The following is a 24,863-nucleotide window of genomic DNA, read 5'->3' as shown; positions in this document are numbered from 1 at the left end:
GCCATGTCCCGCCCGCTTCCCTTCCATGTGTGTGTGGCATATGTGCATGTATGCATGTTCATGTGTGTGTCCATGTTGTGTGTAGGCGCTTGTGCCTATGTTCGAATGTACAAATACATATGGAGGCCAGCTTGATGTTAGCTGTCCTCCTCTGGTTCCCAGCTTGACTGAATAGGATCTCTCACTGAACCTTCAGCTTATACTCAGCCAGACTACCCGCCCAGCAAGCCTCGGTGATTCCTCTGTCTCAGCCTCCCCTGTGCTGGGATTAAAGGCATGTACCTCAGCACCTGGCTTTTTATATGGGTGTTGGGGACCCAGCCTTGGATGGATCCTAAAGTTGCCATATATAGCAAGCACTTTAGCAACCGAGCCATGGCCTCAGTTCCTCTTGCCTTCACTTTGGCTAGTAACTTAGCCACACTTACGGATGTCACCGCACTGCTGGCGTCCCACCATTTGTAGGCAGGATCACAGGGCCGCTGCTTCCAATTCCTTTACCCGAGGTTGGAACTTCCACTCACACCTTGGAATCATTTCTTGTAGGAGGTGACCATGTCTCAGAGTTCTGTTTATGTTTTTGGAACTCTTGTTTCATTTTCGTAAGTTCTGCAGGTCAAATCTAGGACCCTACGTGTGTGTGGTAAGTGTGCTACTTCAGAGCCACATCCCTAGCCTGTCGTGTTTTGAGACATAGTCTTGTAGCTTAGCCTATCCGTAAGATTGCTATGTGTCCTTGGCTGGCTTCTAGCCTGTGGGACCCCTGCATCAGCCTCTTAAGTCCTAGGACTAGAATCGGGGCCACTGTGCCTTGCTGGAACTCAGGTCTTGCAGAGTAGGACCGGGAACCATTCATCTTATTGTATGGATCTGCTAAATCCTTCGATATGGTGAACGGAGCCGCCAGATACTCACCTCACCCTGTTTAGATCAGATGAGCCCATCAGTGGTCCTTGCAGTGTGCCTGACTCCCTCTCCGGGAAGCTCTTTTTGTATCTTTATATAGTGCCTGAGTTTGTATAATGGCTACTGTGTGCAAGGAACTGTAGTTGGCCCTTCACACACATTATCAAGATGAGTCTTCTGGCCAACATTATGAGATCATTTCATTTTAAAGATAGGGGAACTGAGAATGGGAAAGATGAAACTAGCCCACGTGAGCAGTGGAGTAAGCATTCTAAGTCCCTCTCAGCTATTATGCTTAGTTTAGCTCTCGCTTTGATTTCTCTGTGGGATGGGAGGAAAGCCCTGGCTCCCAGAGGCCAGCACAGAACAACACAGACTCTGTGTGTGATGTCCTCAGATGCCCAGAACAGACTTAAGAGGTAACACCCTCAAGTACGGGATCTGTGTGTGATGTATGTTTTCTTTTCCCAAAACTGGAATAGAGTTTGGAACAGCAAATATTTAATCAGAGCAAATTCCTCTTGTTAAAAATCTTGTTGGTTTGTTCATCCTGGAGGTTGCTGCCTAAAAATACTCACCGCTTATTGAAGGCTAAGTGTGCTAAGTCACCCACAGAGCATAAAGGAGGCTTGGAGCAGGGGTTATTTGCCTACTTTTAGTTTGGATCACATTTGCAATGCCACATACTCAACTCTTTGATAGTCCTCGGCGCCTCAGCCACAGTGAAGCCTGAGGTAAGGAAACAAGGGAGGGGCTTACTGGGAGTGGTGGCCAAGAAGTCTGTACCTGCCAGCGTTCCAAAGGAGACTAAAAGGAGGGAAAGGGATAGGACGTGGGGGGAGGGTAGACAGGAAAGGTGGCCTGGTGTAGTTAGGGACCATGCCAGTGTGCGTGTATTACAGTGTGTACAGGAGTTCATGAAGGTGTATGCTTAAAGTAGGAACAGACACGTTTTGTAATCCAGCACCTGGGAGGCTGAGGCAGGTGGATTACTGTTAGACCAAGGTCACCCCGGGCTACAGGGTGAGGTCCTGTTTTTTAAAAATAAAAAAATACATAATAAAAAAAAAAGAGGAAGGAAGAGAAAGAGGAAACAGAGACAGACAACAATGTGTTCTGGATAAGTCAGTCACAGGGGCAAAAACCTTGGGTTAGTGTTAATAGCACCTGTTGCTCTCACGGAGACTAGTGTTCAGTTCCTAACACCCACATGGTTGCTGACAATCATGTAGTTTCTGATACCTCTTTTGCACTCTGTTGGCACTACACACATGTGGTATACAGACATGCATGCAGACAAAACACCCATACACTTAAAAAAAAAAACACATCTCCCCCCCTCCCCAAGACAGAATTTCACTATGTAGCCCTAGCTTGCCTGGAATTCACTTTGTAGGCCAGGCTGCCCTTGAACTCACAGAGATCCTCCTGCTTCTGCCTCCCGAGCACTGAGATTCAAGGCCTGTGCCACCACCTCCTGGTTAAATAAACACATCTTCAAAAAAAGTTATATAATAAGTAAAATGGTCTAAGCGAGGTTGTCAAGTTTCTTCTTTATAAATATAGCGTTTGCTGATTTAAAACAGCTGATTTGTCATCAGCACTATTCACACAGATGCGACTTCTGTTTGGGGTTAGAGCTCTGAAGCAGCCATTTTGTCTGTGGTCCCTACTTACATTGATGAGCCTCTCTTGTTGCTCGACTAAGATTCCAGAAGATACAACGTACAGGAGGAATTAATCATTTTGGCTCCTGGTTTCTGAGGATTTGTGGTCACTTGGCTCATTATCTTTGGGCCCTGTTATGGCACAGGAAGTAGAGAAAAGGAACATGCCGGAGGAAGCCAGGGGAAGCTCTAGCCCAGGAGAGGTGGTGGTGGATGGCTCCAAGGAAATGGGTTTTCCAGATACAGCAGAGCTGGTGTCTATATGGACTCACAGACTGTGGCAGCGTGGGCAAGATCTGCACAAGCCTAATTCAGACAGAGCCCCAGCATGGAGAGGGGAACGCCGTGGGCAACGGACAGGGCTGGGAGAGGGGGCGTCACTGGGCATCTCCACCAGACTCCGAGGCAGGCTTAGTGCTCAGAAGTAGCTGGCCAGCACAAATTGTACTCGGTGGCTTTTGGTTTTTTATTTTGAGAAAAGAGATAATGTGTAGTTGAGTGGGTGGAGTGGGGCCAAGGATCTGGGAGGAATTGAAGGAATGAAAGAATATGATTAAAATCTCTGAAATCCTCAAAAATAAAACAAAAACCATATAATCCATAGAGATACTCCCAGGCACCTGCTTTCTCCAATTATGCTCCACTTACTTTTCAGGCCCTCCCAATAATGCCATTGTATTAGGAATCCACCAAGGGAGCTGGCGCGGGGGTGGGGGGTGGGGGGGGTGGCAGCGCATGCCTGTAATCCCAGCACTCAACTCAGGGAGGCAGTGGCAGGCGGATCTCTGTGAGTTTGAGGCCAACCTGGTCTACAAAGTGAGTCCAGGACAGCCAGGGCTACACAGAGAAACCGTCTTGAAAAAACAAAACAAACAAAAAAGAATCCATTACATCAGTCTTCAGGATGTAGACTGATACTCCCTGGAAACCCCGCCCCCCCCCCCCACACACACACGTTTCTCAGTCTGATCAAGTTGAGAGTCAAGATTCACCATCACATCATTGCTTCACCATCTGAAGATTTGAACCTGGACGGATGCCCACTCATATTAGAAAACACTCCCGTGGCTTCTCTCATCTCCTCCCTGTGGCGCTCCCTGTACCTCTGTGTCCACTCTTCACTGCTACTCCAAAGCGCTGACTAGGCGTTGGCATTGGGGTGGCTCAGGGTAATGTTTGTAAAGGAAAGCAAACTTGGGCTGTCTCTTCCTCTGTACTCTGACCTTGGCTGGCTGAACTTCCCTTCCCCCCCAAACTGTAGCAGGTTCGAAAAAGATTCTTCCTCTTTCCCTCCCTCCCTCCCTTCCTCTCTCCCTCCTTCCCTTCTTCCTCAGAGACTGAGAGACTGGAGAGATCTGAGTGCTGGGATTAGAGGTGTGTATCACCTTACTTAACTTTTTTATTTTATGTTTAGGCTTGAGCCCAGACCTTCTTGCATGCTAGATAAATACTCTACCAGGTGAGCCAAGTACACAGCCCTAAATCTTGAAGGAAGGAAGGAAGGAAGGAAGGAATGAAGAAAGACTGTGTGTATATGTGTATAGTACCGCATGAGTATGTAAATGTGTTGTATAGATGTGTATACACACCGCTCTATTTGTGAATGAATAAAAATCCCCCACCATCTAAGCCATTGACCCTTCAGTAGAAATGAGTGACATTCGGGGTGATTATGTAGGCAGTCTCTCCCCTTTGATGTTATATATAGTGTGTCTCAAGAAGTACACACCTACAACCTACAAATGCAATGGAAATTCTGATGTGGAAAGTCACTGGAGTAAATAAAGATCTAGCAGTGCTTTTATGGTGACTGTGTCTTTGAAAGGGGGCTCAAAAGAAAACTTAGAAAGTCGTTATACTTTAAAAATATTATGTGTATGGGTGTTGTGCCTGTGTGTGTATGTCTGTGCACCGCGTGTGCGCCTGGTGCCTCTGGAGCTCAGAATAAAGCACTGGATCCGCTGGAGCTGGAATTACAGAGCCCTGTGAGCCACCATTGGGTGCTGGGAACTGAACCATGGTCCTGTGGAAAAACAGGAAGTGCTCTTCACCACTGAGCCATCTTTCCAGCTAGACCGTGTTTAGCGGAGAGGGAGTTTGTTGTTCTTGTTCTTGGTTTTCTTGTGCACATGGCTACTTTAACCTTAGGTTTTGACTTAAGACTAAGCAAACACTCACAGACAGTTCCTCTCTTAGCGCAGCTCTGACGGGCGGATTTTGCATCTTCTCCCTCAGATTCCATTTTTTGAAGAATTCTGTAAAGGCATTAAAGCTGGCGACACCTGTGAGAGCCTGATGGGGTACTCTGCGGTGTACAGAGTGTGCTTCGGAATGGCCTGTTTCTTCTTTGTGTTTTGCCTGCTGACGCTGAAAATCAACAACAGCACAAGCTGCCGGGCCTACATTCACAATGGGTAAGTCTCCTGTCCTCGCAGAGGTGTTCTAAGAGCAGCTCGCCAGCACTGGCTAACATTCTGCTAGTGAAAATTTTGACAGTGATTTGGGCTGCATCTTAGAAATAGCACAGCCTAAGAGCAAATGTGCTATTTGTAATACCTGGTGCCATGATAAGAAATTCAGTTACACAGAGAATTTATTGTTTCTACTAAGGTCTTCTCTCAGGTCATTACCACCCTGCCCTGAAATAGAGTTTTGTATAATCAGAGGCCATGCCAAGTGTGCCTAATTATAAGGAAAGGCATTCTACAGTCACTCATCACGTCCCTTGATTTGGAGAGAGCACTCCTAGTGACAGAAACACGGGCTGGCATGCTACCTTCCAAGAGATCGTTTGTCCGTCTTTGAATATCATTTAAATATATTTCCTTTTCTTCTCTCCCCAGCTTTTGGTTCTTTAAACTGCTGCTGCTGGGGGCCATGTGCTCAGGAGCCTTCTTCATTCCGGATCAGGAGAGCTTTCTGAATGGTACAGTTGGGGTATCCTGGGCCTTCCAGTTATTTTGTTTTCACACATTTTGTAAAACTCTTCAAACATGTGATCCTGGTGTCTTTGATAATTTGCCTGGGTGTTGGAATTAGCTGAGTAGTAGTATGCTTGCCTAGCAAGTGTGATGCCCTGGGTTTGGCTGTAGCAGTTCCTGGGAGCTTTGTAAAGGCAGCTTTACCTGCCTACAAGTCCCCCTCCCCTTCCTCCTCCTCGACTTACAGGAAGCCCGTGAGAGGCTCTGTTGTTCCTCTGTTGGCTAAGCAATGGGAATGATGAACTTACTGGCTCGGAGAGTAAGGAGGTCTTTAATATTTGTTGAAAGCAGATCTGGCACATGAGAATGCCCTTGCCATGGGGGGACTTTGTTATCTGAGTACCACACAGGCCCGGCAGCATGAAACAGTTGTGGGCTGGGAAAGCTGGCAAGGGAGGCATCTTTCAGCCTGTTTCTAAACTCATTGTGATATATATAACATGAGTTATAATCCTAATTGATAGTTAATATGGAGCCACCAATCATAACTGAAACAGGGCAGGATGCCCTATTCTGAGCTCAGGTAAAAATGGGGATGAAATCTAAATTAAGGTAGATAAAAACCAGTCTGCTCAACCAAACACATCCACTTTTTTAGAGGAGATGGCAGTTCATCGGTACCAGCCATGCTTACTAAGGTCCAGCTACAACTCCAGGATGTGTCAGTTTTTCATATGCTTTAAAAAATGGTGTATCTAAGTCTTCCTTTTATCTCTAACACTGTTAACTAGATTTTATTCTCCATGAAGATACTTTCATGTATATCTTAGCATGTTTGAGATACCATATCTAGCGAGAGAGGTGGCCTAAGAGTCCTTAGATCAGCTCCAGCTCTCTTTAGAGCGACCTGCAACCTACATGGTGTGGTTTCTTCTCGTAGTTAGGGTTTCTGTTGCTGTGAAGAGACACCATGGCTGTGACAGCTCTTATAAAGGACACATTTAACTGGGGCTGGCTTACAGTCTGGAAGTTAGTCCATTATCATCATGGCGGGAAGCATGGCAGCGTACAGGCAGACATGGTGCTGGAGAAGGAGGCAGGCAGCAGAAGGAGACTGTGTGCCACACTGGGTGGAGCTTGAGCGAAGGAGACCTCAAAGCCCGCCCCCACAGTGACGCACTTCCTCCAACCAGGCCACACCTCCTCATAGTGCCTCTCTCTGTAGGCCAAGCATTTATACACACGAGTTTATAGGGGCCATCCCTAATCAAACCACCACACTCATCTAGCATTATAGTTGCCTAATGGCAGAGCCGAAACTAGGCCTGAGCTTTTGACACTTCATTTCCATACTAGATAGTCAAGACTCATTGCCCATTAAAATTTAAACTCTTGACCTTTTTTTCTAGCAATATTTCTATTAGTGTGTGAATCCGGGGCCACTGTGGATTGTGTGAAGTCCTGCATGTACTGAGACAGCTGTTTGCATGAGGTTCAGCTTGGATGCTCCAGAGCCAGACTCTGATGTCCACGTCCCAGCTCTGCCCTTCATGGGTGTGAGAGGCTTTGCCAACTGTCTGAGTACTACCCTTTCTGTTGCCATGATAAAATACGAAGACAAAAGCAGCTCAAGGGAGAAAGGGCTTACACTAGAGCCTCATTCATGGTAGGGAAGTCAAGGCAGCAGGAGTTTGGAGCAGCTGACCACTTGCCTCGGAAAAAGAGCAATGAATGTCCGCTTGCTGCTCAGATCACTCTCCGGGTTATACAGTCTAGACTCCTCTGCCCAAGAAGGGGTTCTGACAATTAGGATGGATCGTCCAAACTCAATCAACATCATCAAGACAGTCCCCTACAAGCATGCCCAGTGGCCGGTTTCCTCTAGCGAGTCTGGATTCTGTCAAAGAGACAGTAAGCATCACAGACTTCCAGGCCTATCTGGTGTTTAGCAATGAGACCGAGATTAGCATCTACTTGTGTGGTTGTGTGGGAATGGACACACGCTAGAGCTATAATAAACATGAATGAACTGCGTGCCGTGCTCACCTCATTTCCCTTCGGGTGGTGGTCTTTTGCAGCCTGGCGCTATGTGGGAGTCACGGGGAGCTTCCTCTTCATTGCTATCCAGCTCCTCCTGATTGTGGAGTTTGCACATAAATGGAACAAGAACTGGTAGGTGACTTTTGTGGAAAGCTCTCACTCACTGAGAAGGGACCTACTCTGGAGTCAATTCTGTGTGGCCTTTCCATTGTCTCCCCTCTGATAATGTGTCCTCTCTGCCCTCCTTTCTTGCTTATGCCTGGCTGTGTGGACTGTTTGTGATTGACTAGCTGTGTGGACTGTGTGTGCCTGGCTGGCTATGTGGATGGTGTGTGATTGGCTGGCTGTGTGGATCATGTGTGACTGGCTGGCTGTGTGGATTGTGTATGGCTGGCTGGCTGTGTGGACTCTGTGTGGCTGGCTATGTGGACTCTGTGTGGCTGGCTGGCTGTGGACTGTGTTGGCTGGCTGGCTGTGTGGACTCTGTGTGGCTGGCTATGTGGACACTGTGTGGCTGGCTGGCTGTGTGGACCATGTGTTCCTGGCTGGCTGTGTGGATCGTGTGTTCCTGACTGGCTGTGTGGACTGTGTGTGGCTGGCTGGCTGTGTGGACCATGTCTGACTTCTTGGGGGCAGGGGAAATTGTCTCTACTTTTCAAGAGACACAGGATCCCTTCCTTGGGAAAACTTGCTATCCTGTCCTAGGAAGCTGTCTTGCCTGTAAAATGATAAGACTCTGAGTGCCTTGAAAACAGTTCGTATCCCAGGCCAAGGGGAAGTGCCTGTTAATAGCAAGTTCTTTGTTGTTGAGATAGCTAGACAAGCACCCAGTCCTTCTGCTCAGGCCAGGTGGACTCCACAATTCTGCGTTTGTTCTGTGCTGTTCGTTTGTTTGGGGGTGCTGGTGATCTGTTTGTTGGTGGATGCTGGTGATTATCTGCATCTCTTGGATACTAGGCAAGTGCTTACCACTGACCTGACTTTCTTATTTTTAAAGTAATTCTCTTTTATACCCGATAAAACTATTGTTTTATGTCTGTCTGTCTGTCTATCTGTCTGTCTGTCTGTCTTTAGAGCTTAGACTGGTTGTGAGTTCATGATCCTCCTTCCTTTGCCTTCTGAGTACTAGGATTCTAGGTATATATGAACTATGACTGGTATTTTATAGATTTTTCTAGGCATCATTTTATTTTATACTTTATTTTGGCAAAACAAAACAACAACAACAAAAAAACCCATAACAGTGTCATAGGAGTGTGCATTTTATTTTTATGTTGAATAAGACAAAACACGTTGTCCACCCTTTCTCAGTCCTATTTTGAACATATTCTTCAGCTTGCACATTGTTCTGCTTTTGTTCCTCGAACCTGGTAATGAGATGACGTGGCAGCCATAGGGACACATCAATGACATCATGGGGTAGTCCAGCCGTTTTATTACTTTGTGAATATCAGATTAGGTGCTTCTGAGTAGGCATATTGGGGGGCTGGGGAGAATGCCCAGTGGTTAGAGCACTTGGTGCTCTTCTGGAGGACCCAAGTTTGGTTCCCAGCACCTGGTTCAGGCAGCTCACACCGTCAGCTCTGGACGTTTGGACTCCCTTCTAGAGCTGCCTCAGAGTTCTGCAGTGTATTCTTGTTGTGTGCTTTATGTACGATATTAGTGTTGTGGACACAGAATCCTGGTTTGTGCATCACACAGCATGTTCCCCAGGGCATGTTTGTGCTTCTCCCCCTCCTTGAGTGCTTTGACTAATTCTTGAACCATTTTTTTCTGGAACTGATTATTAATGCCAATGGTTAATGGGTCCTTTGAAAGAGTTTGGTCACTTTGAAAACTTTGTAGAAACTAGTCAGTAAGAACAGCTTAGGAGCTTTGCGGCCAGGCTTAAGAGATGCTGGTGCAGTGGTGACAAACACTTCCTGCCCTTCCAGAGCCGCCAGCTCAGTTCCCAGTCCTCATGCAGAGCAGCTTGCAACTGTGGGTACCACCTGCATCTCCAGCCTCCGGGGATGCTGCACCGTCTTCTGGACTCCATGGCACCTGCACACATATGACATACGTTCATACATGCATGTACATACACAAAAACAAATCCTTAAAAAGATTTTTGCAGCCAGTAACATTGCCTTGAGGCTAGAATCCCTGCAGAAACTTTTTGCTATCATAGTTAGCTTGTCAGCCTAAAATCCATACTAAGCTGAGCTCTCATTAGCATTGTTTTCTCTTTTAGATTTCATGCCTCCTCCGCCTGCTTCTCTTCCTCTTCCTCCTCCTTCTCCTTGTTCTTCTCCTCCCCTTCTTCTTCCTCCTCCTCTTCCTCCTCCTCCCCCCTCCTCCCTCTTCTCCTCCTCCTCCTTTCCCTCCTCTTCCTCCTACTTTTTTGATGAGTTTTAAATAGAATTGATACAAGACTGACCCAGAAAACACAATTACTGGTCTCAGTGGGACAACTAGATGATATTTCTTTTCTTTACTTTTCTTTCATTTCAAAAAAGAGATCCCAAAAGCCACAAGACAAACATGCCATGGACCTGCAAACCAGCTGAACAACAGTTCTGTTGCCCCTCCCCACTCTGCAGTGTCACTCGGAGAAATGTTTCCTGGCCTCTCTGACCCTAGATTTTCCAGATCTAGTACCATAAAACGGTGTGATTGGTTGAATTAGATGTTTAATAGTTGTGGTTTGTTTTGTTGTTTGCTTTCTATGTTACATGCACAATTTGACCTGCCAGTTCTATGATACAACTGAAATAATGGAAGGTACAGGTGCTGGCCAGATGGCTCGCTTGGTAAAGACACTTGCCACCAAGCCAGATGACCTGAGCTTAATCCCCGGGACCCATGTGGTGAAAGGAAAGAACTTCTATAAATTATCCTCTGCCCTCCACACATGTGCTGAGGCACACACATGCCTTCCACCCCGCGTGCCCCTCCATAAATAAATAACTGTGATGAAATCACAGTGGTAGATAGTCTATTCAGGCGTTGCTAGTGAGAACCGATGCTGAAAGCATGTCTGATTTTAAATTCCCCTTAGTTTGGTCCCGCCTCTCCCTGAGCCTGGGCCTCCGCCAGCCTGCCCATCACCTGGTCCTCTCTGCTCCCTGTCCTGGGCGCTTCTCATTCAGCATTGTGTGCCAGACAGCACTGTGGCGGGCGTGGCGGCTGGGAAGATGAGGAGTCGAGGTGCTGACTGGGACAGCCTCCAGCAGGATGCCCTCAGGAGCCGGAGCAGCGGAACGGCAGCTGTGGTGCTGCCCTTACTGTCCTGTGCTGTTTCCTTATAGCATTCTCTGAGCAGCTCTCTTCCCAGGCACCATCCTATGCAGTGGCAGTAAGGCGGGACAGGCCCTAGCCTGCTCTGCAAGGCTGATGGTGTCATAGTAGGGAAGCAGGCGAGCAGGCTGTCCTGTGGGAGGACCTCGCTCAGACTGGAGCTTGCTGGGCTTGTTTAAGGAACAGAGAGAGAGACATCTGTGTCTGGGGCCCAGTGTCGTGGGAAGAGTGGGAAAGATGATATCAGAGGTGGCCCTGGGCCAGAACATGATGCCTCTGAGGGCTAGTGTAGAGCCCCCACCCCCAGCATTGCACCTGCCGGGGCAGTATTTTACCACAGTGCAACACTTTCAGACTTAAAATTTTGGTTTTTAAAAGAAAGGTTGAAAGAGTAGAAGAGCTTTGAAGAAAATAATGTAACTGCACTTTTCTTACTTTAAAAACTGAAAACTCAGAGAGGGCCCTGGGTGCATGCGAGGAGGCTGCTGTAGATGAGCTGATAGTGAGGGGTGGAGCTTGGAGCCAGCTTGGCAAGGTGGTCGGATTCTGGTACAATCTGAACATGGTTCAGGTCTGGGTCAGGAGGTGAGGGGAAGATGTGGAGGTGGAGAGCGCATCTATGGTTCTCATGTTCTTCCCCCCACTTTGTTCTCACAGTAGCAAGAGTGCTGAGGTTAGAGGAGAGGGGTGTGACCGTGGAGTCACATGGATGTGCCGAGGTTAACGCGCCAGTCTGACTTCTCAAGTGGAGACGAGTGAGGAAGATGAGTCTGGAGCTCAGGGGAGAGGCTAGGGCCAAACACTTAAATGGACTATCTTGTCAGAAATCCTCACTTACTAATAACAAGTCAGAGACCAGACCCTGTCCCTCCCCCCAGCCCAGCGTTCACACTGTGGTGTGTACTTCACGTTGTCTTCTTGTTACTGATTTTATTTTGCCTCTCAAAGTCTTTCTTTTTCCCTCTCCTTTCCCTTGTGTGATGGGGTGATTCTGCGGTCATCAGAGTGCCTGGCGTGGTGTCAGGAATACAACCGTCACTATCATCTCTTGGCCTTTCCTTCTTATTTTCTCTGCCTCTGGTGAGAGTAGCCTTTCATTGTGAAAGCATTTTGGCTGTGTTGCTTGAACCCCTTTCAGCTCTCAGAAAACGTTAAGCATGCTGCTTTCTCTGAAGGCTGAGGGAGCGTGGGTGCAGGAGCGTGGTCGCAGGAGTGTGGGTGTAGGAGCGTGGTCACTGACACTGAGAGCAGCTGAATCACAAGGCAGCTGACACCCAACCAGCCAGTGCTCCTTTGCTCTGCCCTCCATGCTTAGCATTTATAAACACCCTCCTCTTTGTTCTGAAGCATTTTTGAAGAATTATATCACCACGAATCTTATTCATTCCTTTATTAATATTTATAAAAATTGTCAAGCAGATTCTTCTCTTATTTTTTTTAAATTTTATTTATTTAATATATGTGAATGCTCTATCTGCATGTACACCTACATGCCAGAAGAGGGCACCAGATCCCATTATAGATGGTCGTGAGCCATCATGTGGTTGCTGGGAATTGAACTCAGGACCTCTGGAAGAGCAGGCGGCCCCCTTAACCACTGAGCCATCTCTCCAGCCCCTGTCTTATTTTCTTTATGGTACATCCTCCTATAGCTTCTCTCCCCTCCTTTCCCCTCCCCTCCCCTCCCCATTCTTGTATGTGCATGAGTGTGCATATTCATGTTTATCGGAGTGAACACATTTGTGCATGCACATGGAAGCCAGAGGACAGCTTTAGTTGCCATTCTTCAGATGCTGGCCGCCTTTGGGCGGGAACTCTCCAAGTAGGCTAGACTAGATGGCCAGGGCGCACCAGGAATCCACCTGTGCTTCCACCCCCACCCACCCGCAGTACTAGTGTTACAAGCAATGCCACTATGCCCAGCTTTTAAAAATCAAGCTTGGGTTCTCATGCTCGTAAGGCACATTCTTTCTGACTGAGCTACCTGCCCAGACCCCCCTCCCCCCGTACAGCTATTCTTTCCTCAATTTTAAATATTTATTGAACTATGTGCATGTGAGCATGTCAACATGAGCGTATGTACACGTGAGTGCAGGTTCCCCTGGAGGCATTGGATTCCCTGGAGCTGGAGTTGTAAGCAGTTGTGAGCTCACTGATGTGGGTGCTGGGAATTGAACTCAGGTCCTCTGCAAGAGCAGCAAGTGCTCTTAACCACAGAGCCATCTCTTCAACCCTTCTTTCCCCGATTTTGTTCAGTGTAACGTTTCTCCCTTAGTATTTCCTGATCGTGGTGTGGAGAGGTGGCCCTGTTGCAGGCTCTCTTTTCAGTACAGAGAGAAAAGAACTGGGGCCACCCAGGCTTCTGTGAGGGATCTATTTGCTTCTTCTCTAAGAGAAGATGGCAGTAGAGGAGCTGCTGGCGGCATTTGGAGTGAGAGGCCATGGCAACCCCAGGCTCAAAGCCAGCGCCGCTCAATTCCCATCTTCACCTCAGTGCTACTACTGTGTCCCCCGGGCTGTCAGCATTCCGAGCGGACGCTAGGGTAAAGCTGGTGCAGGTTCATTTTAGTTGATGAACACACTTGGGTCAGGAGAGGGAACTCATACTGAGGGATAATTCTAAGCCAAAGAGTCTGTAAAACTGCGAGAACTTTCCAGCTGAGGTGGAGTGGAATCCCTCGCAGAGTGTCTTCTGGTCTGTGCTTCCCATGTTCCTGCTGGGGCCTGATCCTGTCAGACAGTATCTGAGGGACGCAAAGCAGCAGGGAACGGAGGCCTTTGCTGACTTGTTTTCTCTCTCTTCCACCTCACCTCCTTCCTTCCCGGAGAAACAGGACTGCGGGCACTGCCACCAATAAGCTGTGGTACGCCTCCCTGTCCCTGGCGACACTCATCATGTACTCCATAGCGGCCGGAGGCTTGATTCTGATGGCAGTGTTTTACACACAGTGGGACGACTGCACCGACAACAAGATCCTCCTGGGAGTGCATGGGGGCCTGTGCGTGCTCATCTCTCTGGCAGCCATCTCGCCCTGTGTCCAGAATCGTAAGCATGTTTTGTCTTCTTCTATATGTATTTTTCCTTTCTGATTTTGGACAAACCCAGTGGGGTTTTTTTGGTTGGTTTTGTTTTTTGTTTGTTTGTTTCGTTTTTGGTTTTTGTTTTTTAATCCTGTGGCTGGAACTCAAACCTCTGCTTCCTTTCCCATGTTCATTTGGAGGGAAGGGTTTACTTTGTGTCCAGAAAGTTCTCAATTTAAGCAAGATAGACAGTATGCTGCAGGGAGCCTTTAAATGGGAAATGTGCTTACTTCTGTTAAGCAAGAGATTTATCATTGTGCCTTGTTGTGTCCTGCTGAAATTTGAATGCCAGACCCTAGGAGGAGCTGTTTAGGGGATTGTCTGGGGTAGGTAACTAGCAACCAAGGACAACCTGGCCCATGAGCCAGGAAATAGGAAAATTTGTCCTGGTCGCTTCCAGTCTCATGACTGTATGAGCTTGGCCTGGCTCAGGCTGTTTCACACAAAGGGGGAGACAGTGGGGGTTGAAAGCACCTTAGAGAGTAGAGGAGTGAATTGTCATTAATAAACGACCTCTGATGTCTTACGTGTCATGCTGTCTTCAGAGTTATGAAGATGTCCCCAGTCTGGGGTATAAGAGTAAGTATAGATCTTACTCTATAGGTGATTAATCTGTACGTGCCATTCAGAGTCCTGATAGGAAAAAGAAATATGGGTAGTGAATGTATAGCCCGTTTGAATCCTTTCCAAAGTAGTGGACTTGAAAAGCGGGCATGGCTTGGCGTGCCTGTCGCTGGAAGCTGAGAGGTTGAAAGCCAGCCTGGATGGCAGAGGGTGTTGGCGGCCAGCTTGGGCTCCCTAGGACTCATCTTTATCAAGGAGAAAGGAAGTTGCTAGTAGCTGCTATAGGAAGATGACTAAAATCTCCTTTGGGGCAGTGTTACCTTCTGCAACTGGCAGAACATTTTGATCATGTAACATATTTTGCTTAATGCCATTAGTTCTAAAGGTGTCTTGTATACATTCCAAAGATCAAAATTATGAAAGCCTATAATAATACTTCTACTGATAATTAGAGTTGAATAATGACAATTTAAGAAGGAATTTTAACCAGAAAGAAGCTTGAATGAATCCTTGTGGTTGAAAATTTCACGATTCTGAAGTTACTCCAAATGATTCCAACACTAAGTTGTAACTTAAATATTATAACTTTAAAAGTCCCTCTCCCAGTGACTGTCATGTCCCATAGCTTTTGTTTTTAGTCTGGACCAGGTCTTGTACTTTGTGTGGCCAAAGTTGTTTGTTTTTTGGTGTTGTTCTGTTGTGTTCTGTTCTGTTTTTGTCTCGACGGCTAAGTGCTTGAGCTTCCTGGATTGTCTAATGACCTTGTACACTTCACAACAGATGTTTCTGTCTATCCCACTAAGCTAAATAATGATGGCGTGTCTTTTTCTTTTTCTCATCCTGTGATTTATGAACTAATGTTATAAACATCACGGAGAGAGGGCTTGAGATATGGCTCAGCAAGTGAAGGCGCTTGTTGCTAAGCCTGATGACCTGAGTTCAATCCCTGGGACCACAAGGTAGAAGCCGAGAACTGACTCCTGCAAGTTGTTCTCTGACCTTCACACACACACACACACACACACACACACACACACACACACACACAGTGGCACTTGTGCAACTGCATGCATTCACTCATATACATACATACATACATGTGTGTGTATGTATTTTACATACAATTTTTAAAAGCCCATAGGGGTCTGGGCATTGTGTTGCATAAAGCTTTAAGTTTTGAAGAATTGTTTATGGAAAGTTGAACAGAATTTGGCAACTTTAAAATAACAGTATTAGGGAGCCATATCCCCACCCAATTTTATTTCATTTTATTCTATTCTATTGTTTTTCTTTTTCTGGGACAAACACTTCATTAGATTCACCTTTTCTCTGGTAAAGGAGGGTGCCCAAGTTTAAGAAGCTTCGTCCACTGTGGGAGGAATCTGTTTAGGGTGCAGTGCCTTGCTGCCAGGACTTGAAGCCTTCTGTCTCCCATTCTAGGGCAGCCGCACTCTGGGGTGCTGCAGTCAGGACTCATAAGCTGCTATGTCACCTACCTCACTTTCTCAGCATTGACCAGCAAGCCTGGAAAAGTAGGTAAGCAGCCCTGTTGAGGAGTGTGTGCTGGCGGCACGCGGGTGCTCGTTCTCCAGAAATGAACCTTTTCTCAGCTATTGAGGATTCAATAAAGCTGAGCAGCAAGAGGATCTACGCTTTGTCATTAAATAGTCTGTAACAGCAAAAATGTAACTTTTTTCTCTTAAAATATTTTATTTTTTAATTGTGCGTGCATGCATGCGCGCACGTGTCCACTGCAGGCGCCCCAGGAGTCCAGAAGAGGGCAACATGACCCTCTGGAGCTAATGTACAGGCCACTGTGAGCTGCATACCATGAGTACAAGAGCAGCAAGGATGGTTAATCACTGAGCCCTCTTTCCAGCCCCAGTGTTTTTTGAGTCTTCCTGCTATACACAATGACATGGACAGACATCAGCTTTTGTGGCTGCATTTAGGCCTTCTCTGCACTTGGCTGTTCTGCTTTGTTAAGAGCCACTTTATTTTAGTCTGTTTTATTGGCTTCCTTTTGTTTTGATTTTTGTTGTTGTTGTTACCAATTTTTCCTACATCAGGAGGTTATTCTCTGACAGCGAGAGGTGGGAAGAGCATGAAGGTAAGGGAAGCAGAGCCACAGTTTGAGCCCAGCTCTGTCACTGGCTGGCAGGCAGTCTCAGAGTGCTTGTCTTAGATGACAGAGAAAGGAGCATGACCCATGAAGCCAGACTGTCCGAGCTCTGTGAAAACGTTCATGATGTGCATACCTGCCAGTCAGAACAGTGGCAGACACAGAGCAAGTGCTGTGGGGCGTCACCTGGTACTAGTGTAAAACTGTTACCATGATTATTTGGATGGTTTTTACAGGCAGGGTTCTATAGTCCTGGCTGACCTAGAACTCCCTATGTTGACCAAGATGGACTCAAAAGCACAGAAATCCACCTGTCACTGCCTCCCAACTGCTGGGACTAAAGGCATGTGCTACCACACCAGTAAGATTTTAATCTACTAAAGTAGTGTTATATTCTAACTTGGTCTTATGAGTGCCAAACCTTAAAAGCAGATGGCCAAATTTTCATGTTGATTTTCTAGATATTTATATTTTAGCATTATCACTTGTGATACATAAGGTATGCATATACACATTTATACATAAACATATATGAATGTGAGTGTTCAGATATATTTGATTTTGTATAAATCAAGTAAATGTAGTCTTAATTGAATAGAAAATAGAAGATGCTAATTTAGAAAACAAATGCCATGAATATTTAGATACAGGTACTTCTTACGGGTCTTACTATATAGTCAAGTTGGCCTGGAACTCACAGGCTGGCCTTGAACTTGCCATTCTTCTGATTTGGCCTCCTAAGTGTCGGGAATATAGGCACATAATGCCATGGTCAGGGTCTTCACACTTGTGGTGGGAAGCAGGAACTGGAGATTTTATATTAAGTATGGCTTATCATGAGTTTAATTACACACATAAAAGCTTAATCCTGACCCAGTTTATCCAGGGTCTTAAAACTTTCTTTTACAGTCGCTTATGTATTAATCTCTGGTTTTAACTTAATAGAGGTTTTGTTCACAGTATGTTTTTTTAAATAGCAAGTATTGCTCAAAAACAGTAAACCATTTTTATTTTTAATTTTAAGTAGTACTGCCTAAATATAAATATTTTATATTCTGTTTACATCTTACAAAGATCATCCCCCCCTCCCCCCACTGGCCTGAAAAGTAAATGTTTTTAAACCACAGCTGGCATGGCTATACTTACTCTCAGAAGTGAACACCAGTGATGATTCCAGGTTACCCTCCAAACAGAATGTGTGTTTGTAGAAGGATTTCCATACTTTCCTGTTTGGGGGTCAAGTTGGTGATCAGATCTAGCTAGATGATCACAGTTGAAACACCATGGGTTTTTTGTTTTGTTTTGTTTTGTTTGTTTTTAAAAAGCAAATTACTAATGAGAAAGAGATTATAAAAAACATTTATATCTAGCTTCTTATTTCTTAAAATTTTCGACTACCTCAAGAAGTTTCCAGGTCACAGGCTGAAAGAAGCTGTGTCCTTTATGCCATCTGTGGTAACCTGTCTCCTCTGGTTTACACTGTATCTAAGTGGGTTGTTCACACAGGGTACCTGTGCTCTACCCTTCTCTTTAGAGGCTGTAAGTCCAGTTTAAAAGAAAACATTAAAGATAATATTTTTAAATGGCTCTAACAGCTTTTACTGCATTCTGTTTAATATAGGAAAAGAGCACGGGTGACTAAGCCCTGAGACATCACATCTTTGAACGCTTAGCTGGAACACAGAGGGGGTGCTTGCTCCTCATGTGTCTGATGTGTGGGAGCAGTGTTTTGAACTAGTGAAAGTGCTGTCTGTACAGAATCAGACTTGAGAGTAGAAGTTCACAGTGTGAAGGGCACAGTGTGTGGGGGAGCCATGCCCGAGCTACCCGAATCTTCTCAGATGGATGCTGCGAGGTACAAGAAGTAGACTGTCCTAACATGACTGTGTTTGCTCTGTGTTACCTACAAGTCGTAGATGAACATGGGAAGAATACCACCATATGTGTGCCTGACTTCGGTCATAACCTGCGTAAAGACGAGAACTTGGTGACCTGTCTGGGCACCCTTCTCCTGATTGTGTGCATCTCATATTCATGGTAAGTCCTGGGAGTTAATTGCAGTTCATCTTGCAGGCTTCCAAAGTAAAGGGGAAAAGTTATTGAAGTTTCCAACCCTGTCCATAGGAGAAAGTAGTCAGAAGTGACCGAGTGGCATTGCTGCTTGGCCAATGTGAAATCTGTGTATTCATTACTCCATTATGTAGGGAAAACGGAATAGATACATGTTTTCTTTAGAAGACAGGTTTGAAGAGTAGTTGCTGTGGCATCTTTGAAGAATAAGGGAGCACACGGTGAGGAAGGTGAAATGCAGACTGTGCAGTGTGCTCTGGCAAAACTCGAATCCAAGGGCAACAGCATGCACTTTGTTATCCATGGAGGGAGAGCCTTGTTGTATGCATGGTCCAGTAAAGACAGAAAGTGCCTCTCTTCTCTCCTGTGCTGAAACACACAGAACTGTGAGGTAGGCCAGGTGACATCTCCTGGGTCTGCGGGACATGTGGAATGTAAGCAGGCTGTTTCACATGCCTGTGCCCCACTTCAAAAACACTTCAAAGGTTGCTGGAGAGTAAAGTCAAGGCTAGAAATGGTTGTTACCTATCCTGGGTACATATTTTACTGGTAATGAAGTTTCCTTTTGACAGGAGCCTTTCTAGAGTTGGGTTTTACTTCAGTGTGTTTTATATTTTGTTTCTGTGTGTAAGAAATTCAACTTGTCATGGGCACGTTATAATTTTCCTCTTGCCAAAACTAAACAACCCTGGTGGTGACAGCCTGTATAAATAAAATGTCTGAGTACACTGACACACTCTCTTAACAAGTCCTGCTGAGAGGAAGGGGCCAGCCAGGACCTACACGTTGCCGAGGGTGTTTGCTCAGAACTGTGACCCAGACAGGAAACACTTGCTAGTGTGCCATGTGGTGAAAGTGATGGTTCTCTAATACTGATCCTCAGTCTGACTGTCACGTGACAGTCTTTCCGTTCCGTCAAAAGGGATCTTGGTGGTGGTCTCCTGAAATGTAATTCAGTCTGTTGCCTACTGAGTGCCTGCCCTACTGAAATGGAGAGAGGTGAGGCTGGGGAGATGGCCCAGTCAGTAAAGGGTCTGCCATTCAGGCATGAAGACCTGAGGTCAGATCTCAAGCGCCTGTGTAAAAACTGAGCTTTGTCACCCTCACTGCTAACCCTAGTGACTGGGGACGTGGACAGGTGGATCTCAACTTGATGGCCAGCCAGTCTAGCCAGGGAGTTCCAGGTTCAGTGAGGGAAAAAAAGGTAGGAAGAGATTGAGGAAGATACCTAGTACGTGCTGACCTCACATACACACACTTGGATGCACACACACAGACAAATACAAATTTTTTTATTTTTTAATGAGGGGGATTTAAGTCAATGGCCATGTCCAGTGACCCCATAGCTCATGGGACCAGTTTCCTTACTGGCTGTGTGCTTGCTCCTTGTTTGTCAGCTTGAAAGAATCTAGGATAATCTGGGGGAGGGGAGAAGAACTTTAGCTGAGAAAATGACCCTATCAGATTGGCCTGTGGACAAGCCTTTGTGCATTCTCTTGATTAATGACTGCTGCGGGAGGGCCCAGCTCACTGGGGTCAGTACCATCCCTGTGCAGGTAGTTGTAATAGAAAGCAGGCTGAGCAAGCCATGAGGAGCAAGCCAGTAAGCAGCACTCCTCCATGGCCTCTGTGTCAGCTCCTGCCTCCAGGTCCTGCCCTGACTTCCCTCAGTGATGGGCTGTGATGTGCAAGTGTAACATGAAATTAGCCCTTTCCACCCCAGGTTGCTTTGCGTTGTGTTTTATCACAGCAACAGGAAGAAACTAGCATATGAGAATGTTAGTGAGTGGGGCTGGAGGCATGGTCAGCAGTTACAAGCACTGACTGTTCTTCCAGAGTTCCTTGATTCAATACCTTGCCAGCTAACAGCTTTCATAGCTCCAGCTCCATGGGATCTGACGCCCTCTTCTGGACTCTAGCACACTGCACATAAATGCCATATAGACATACATGCAAGCAAAACATTCGTACACATAAAATAAAAATAAATAAATAAAAATCTCAAGAATATTGGCCAGTCAAGAGAGAAGTAGGTTATCACTAAGCTGCATATAGCTCATTCCCTTTAAAAAAAAAAAAATCAAATAAAGTTGTGTTTATAAAAATGTCCAGGAGGAGGGCATCAAGAGCTGGCTTAGTGGTTAAGATCACTCAGTGCTCTTGCAGAGGATCCAGGTTCTGTTCCCAGCACCTACATGGCAGCTCACACTCAGCTCACACTCAGCTCACACTCAGCTCTCACTCCAGCTATAGTTCAGATGCTCTTTTCTCTGTGGCCTCCAGCCACATGTGTGTTACACAGATATAAATATGCACAGGTAAAACACTCATACTCATAAAATAACTCTTTAAAAAAACAAACAAAAAAGCCAGAAACTCGCAGGAAAAGACAAAGCAATCGTGTGGTAGTAATGGCATTAATTAGGGGATAAGTAATATTTTCCTTCATGTTTGTCTTTTGGTGTTTTGGTTGTGTGTCCATTTGCTGTGAATCACTTTTGGTATAGTTATCAGAAGAAACTATAAGGGTTTTTGACAGAATAAAATACTGGTTTTTGAAAATTAATCAGTGTCCAATAAAACTGGGTTGAGGGAAAGTGGTTGTTCTTGGCTAGCCTGGAGGTTTAGATTTACCGCCACCATCAGTGGGAAAGAAAGCAGAATCCTACTGGGACAGTTGTGGGGTGTCTCACAGCATGGAATTGTTACCCACTCGGGTAAAGATTCCTTTTTAGAGCAAGAGGTATTGGTGAGTGTCTGTAATCCAGCTAATATAGAAGGCTAGCCTCAGCAACTTAGCAAAACCCAGTTTTGTTTTCAGTCACTTTTAGGACTGGGAATGTGGCTCAGTAGCAGAGCCATGCACACACATGTACACATGTACGCACACAGACATACACACACAGACATAACACAGAATTAAAAAGTACTAAGAAGAGGGACTCAAGTCAAGGCCATTCCCAGTGAGGCCTAAGAGCCACCACGACTTAGCACAGTGATCCTCTGTTCTTAGCCTTTTTGAGGATCTGGGTTTAAACACACACACACACACACACACACACACACACACACACACACACACACACACACACACACACACACACACACACACACACACACCCCGCCCCTGCCAAATCACTTTTAATCTTGGGCTTACCTTAGTGGAAGTGAGCTGGCTTGCTATTCTGTATCTATAAACCTTAGCACTAGAACAACAAAACAATAACAAAAGCCAAACAAAGAAAGCAGAAAGCTCACTTTTGTTGTTGTTTTTGAGACAGGGTTTCTCTGTGGAGTCCTGGTTGTCCTGGACTAGCTTTGTAGACCAGGCTGGCCTCAAACCATCAGCCTGCCTCTGCCTCCCTGAGTGCTGTGATTACCACACGTGCGTGTCCTACCACACCTGCTCAGGAAGATCACTTTTGAGAGAGATAGTCTCTTTGAGAATTGAGGCATCGCAGTGGAGGTTGGCAAAGAGTAGTCTGCTATTTCACAAATTCCTCAGTTTTCAAAGCCAGCAGCTGCTCTTTAGAAATCTGTCTAAATGCCAACAGCAAACATTGCTATTGAATGCTGCAGAAGTGGAGTGGCCAGTGGGATGAAGGACAGAGCCCTAGCCTGCACAGAGTGTAGCCTGCGGGTGCTTCTGTAGCACACTGGCTCAGCATCGGGTGGGATTCTGGAGAGTGGCGCTTGCTGGAATTGCCCTCTGGAGCACCAGGAGGCGGCAGCTTGTAGAATGTTATAAACACATGGCTTGGCTTCAAGACCACAGGGACCTGGATTCAGACTTCATAGGGCCTTCAAGAAAGGACACGCTGCTGAGAGAAGGCACCATATCACTAAGGGTTTCTCAACTGTTTCCAGAGTTTACACTGAAGAAGCTTGGGAGGTTAGGGGACGTTCTCAAACGAGGCCACGCTTTCTGGACAGAAGCTGTAATTTGAACATGGTGATAGGAATGGTTAAATTCTTGGTGGAAACTCTACAGGGTAGAACACCAGGTATTGAGCAGATTAAAAGAGGGAAAAATCGCCTGTGTTCTGTGCGAGACCCAGGGTTGTCTGGCCCACTTGGCTTCTTTCTCTTTTCTGGGGGCTCCTTGTCTCACTCCCAAATACTTGCTTAGATACTGTGTCTGCCCCGGATCCTCAGGGCACTTCCTGAGGACATACTTTTCTCTCTCTTGTTCAAACCTTGCTTCCTGGGCCACGTTCTGTGTGGAGCCCCCACCTGGTGCTGAGGAGTTACCTCTGTGAAGAAGGAGTTTCCCAACCAGGACCCCAAGATGGCCCTCACCTTGGCCTACCCACTAGGGTTCCCCAACAGTTTGCTCTGTTGGTCCAGTCTTCCCACCTTCTTGTGAATCGTTTGACAAAGACCAGCTTCCCGTGGGCATAACAGACATAGCAAAGGCTTCTTGAGTCCCCGGTTCCTGTTGCTGTTTCACTGTTTCCAGCTGAAGCTGTCAGGCTGCCTTGGACCCTGGAGTCCTTTGTACCTGTGGAAAGTGGAGTGGGTTCCTGCAGTTCTCCTACCTTGGCTTCAGGACACTTGAGCCGAGCCTCCTTCACTACATGGTGGAGAGACAGTAGTGACGTAGTTACTGACGTGTTCTAGTTTGCTTTCTAGATCAGGCTGTGCTGGGTGTGGTGGCGCATGCCTTTAATCCCAGCACCCGGGAGGCAGAGGCAGGCAGATGGATACTGTAAGTTCGAGGCCAGCCTGGTCTATAGAGTTGAATCCAGGACAGCCAAGGCTGTCTCGAAAAACCAAAAAAACAAACAAACAAAACAAAAAAACCCAAAAAACTAAAAACAATAAACAAAAATAAAAAAAAGAACAAGGCTGTACTGGCTAGACACAAGATAGTCATCTGGGAAGGGGGCCACTTCAACTGAGACAATGTCCCTTAGCAGATTGGCCCGTGCATTGTCTTGATTTATGATGCTATGGGAGGGTCCAGCTCTCTGTGGGTGGTACCACCCCTGGGCAGGTGGTCCTGGGTGCTCTAAGAAGTCAGGAAGAACAAGGCAGTAAGCAGCACCCCTCCCTCGGCATATGCTCTCGTCTCCACGTTCCTGCCTTGTTTTTGAGTGAGCAACCCCCCTACCCTGCCCCGACTTCCCTCAGTGGTGGACCATGATGAGGAAGTTGAAGTAAACCTTCATCTTCAAGTTGCTGATGGTGGTATTTTCTCCCAGCAATGGAACCCTTACCTAAGACAGTGACCATGGAGAAAGGGCTTTATTTCACCTTACAGCTTTGCCATCCATCGTAAATGGAGGGCAGGGCAAGAACTGAAGCAAAACCACAGATGAATGCTGCTTACTGGCTTGCTCTTCTTGCTTGCTCAGCCTGCTTTCTTGTACTACGCAGACCCACCTGCCCACGGGTAGCACTACCCACAATGGGTTGGGCCTCTTATATTAATCAATTAAGCTTTGAGCACTAACTGCCTTTCCAGCCCAAAGTTTCAAATACTTCACAACCAGAAAAACATGGTCAGGTCTGTCACAGCAATAGCCAACTCTTTGGTACGAATTTCTGTTCTAGTTGCTTTCTATTGCTGTGACAAAGGCCACCCAGACTTGGCAGGATGCTAAGCTGGGTGGCCCGCACGATTAGATTATTAGGAAGTATTTGTGTTATAAAGTATCCCTTGGTTATTTTCATTTCAGTTATGCTTAAGAGAAAAGAAATAGCCTTTAGGATTTAAGCCATCTAGGAAAATGCCCACTGAATATAAAAGTGGGAAAGCTAAGAATCTATATTCAATCCTAAGCAACTTCCTAGTTCAACGTTGGATGTTCAGAGCAATACAGCATGCCGTGTGGAGCAAGGTTGGTATGGCGTTCTGGCAAAGAAGGTTGGCTTATGCTGAGAAAATGGCGAACTGAGGAGGAATGGTCTTTTGGAATATTCTGGGTCTGCTATTCTTACTTAAGAAAGGAATGGTGGTGGTTTGCTTTTTTATTTTAGAAATCCTGCCACCGCCTCAGCAGCTAGTCCGAACTCTTCACAGCTGTGCACCAGGAGCATGGGGTGGCCTCCCCTGGCTCCCGCAGGAGTCTGGCCTCCTTTGATAGGCACGAGTTACTGAGTATGCAGCACTGTGGGAACACAGTGCTTTTGTCACACAAAGGCTGGACAGAGGCGTGACATGTCCTGGGCCCGCACTGTCGATTTTCTTGGCTGAGTAGAGGTCCCTGG

General features: G+C 46.3%; 1 protein-coding gene across 1 annotated transcript in view; it reads left to right on the top strand.

The window, feature by feature from the left end:
• The window catches only part of SERINC5 (serine incorporator 5), a 98,181-nt gene that overhangs the window by 62,496 nt on the left and 10,822 nt on the right, over nt 1-24,863 (top strand). Inside the window, exons 3-8 of the mRNA XM_084801811.1 lie at nt 4,809-4,987; nt 5,417-5,499; nt 7,573-7,666; nt 13,648-13,859; nt 15,899-15,994; nt 18,491-18,617. Coding sequence (XP_084657937.1) covers nt 4,809-4,987; nt 5,417-5,499; nt 7,573-7,666; nt 13,648-13,859; nt 15,899-15,994; nt 18,491-18,617 — 791 coding nt within the window. The remainder of the gene's footprint in view (nt 1-4,808; nt 4,988-5,416; nt 5,500-7,572; nt 7,667-13,647; nt 13,860-15,898; nt 15,995-18,490; nt 18,618-24,863) is intronic.

The sequence above is a fragment of the Acomys minous genome, assembly GCF_964271855.1.
Source record: "Acomys minous genome assembly, chromosome: 11".
Classification (NCBI taxonomy): domain Eukaryota; kingdom Metazoa; phylum Chordata; class Mammalia; order Rodentia; family Muridae; genus Acomys; species Acomys minous.
This window is presented reverse-complemented; position numbering and strand designations above follow the sequence as displayed.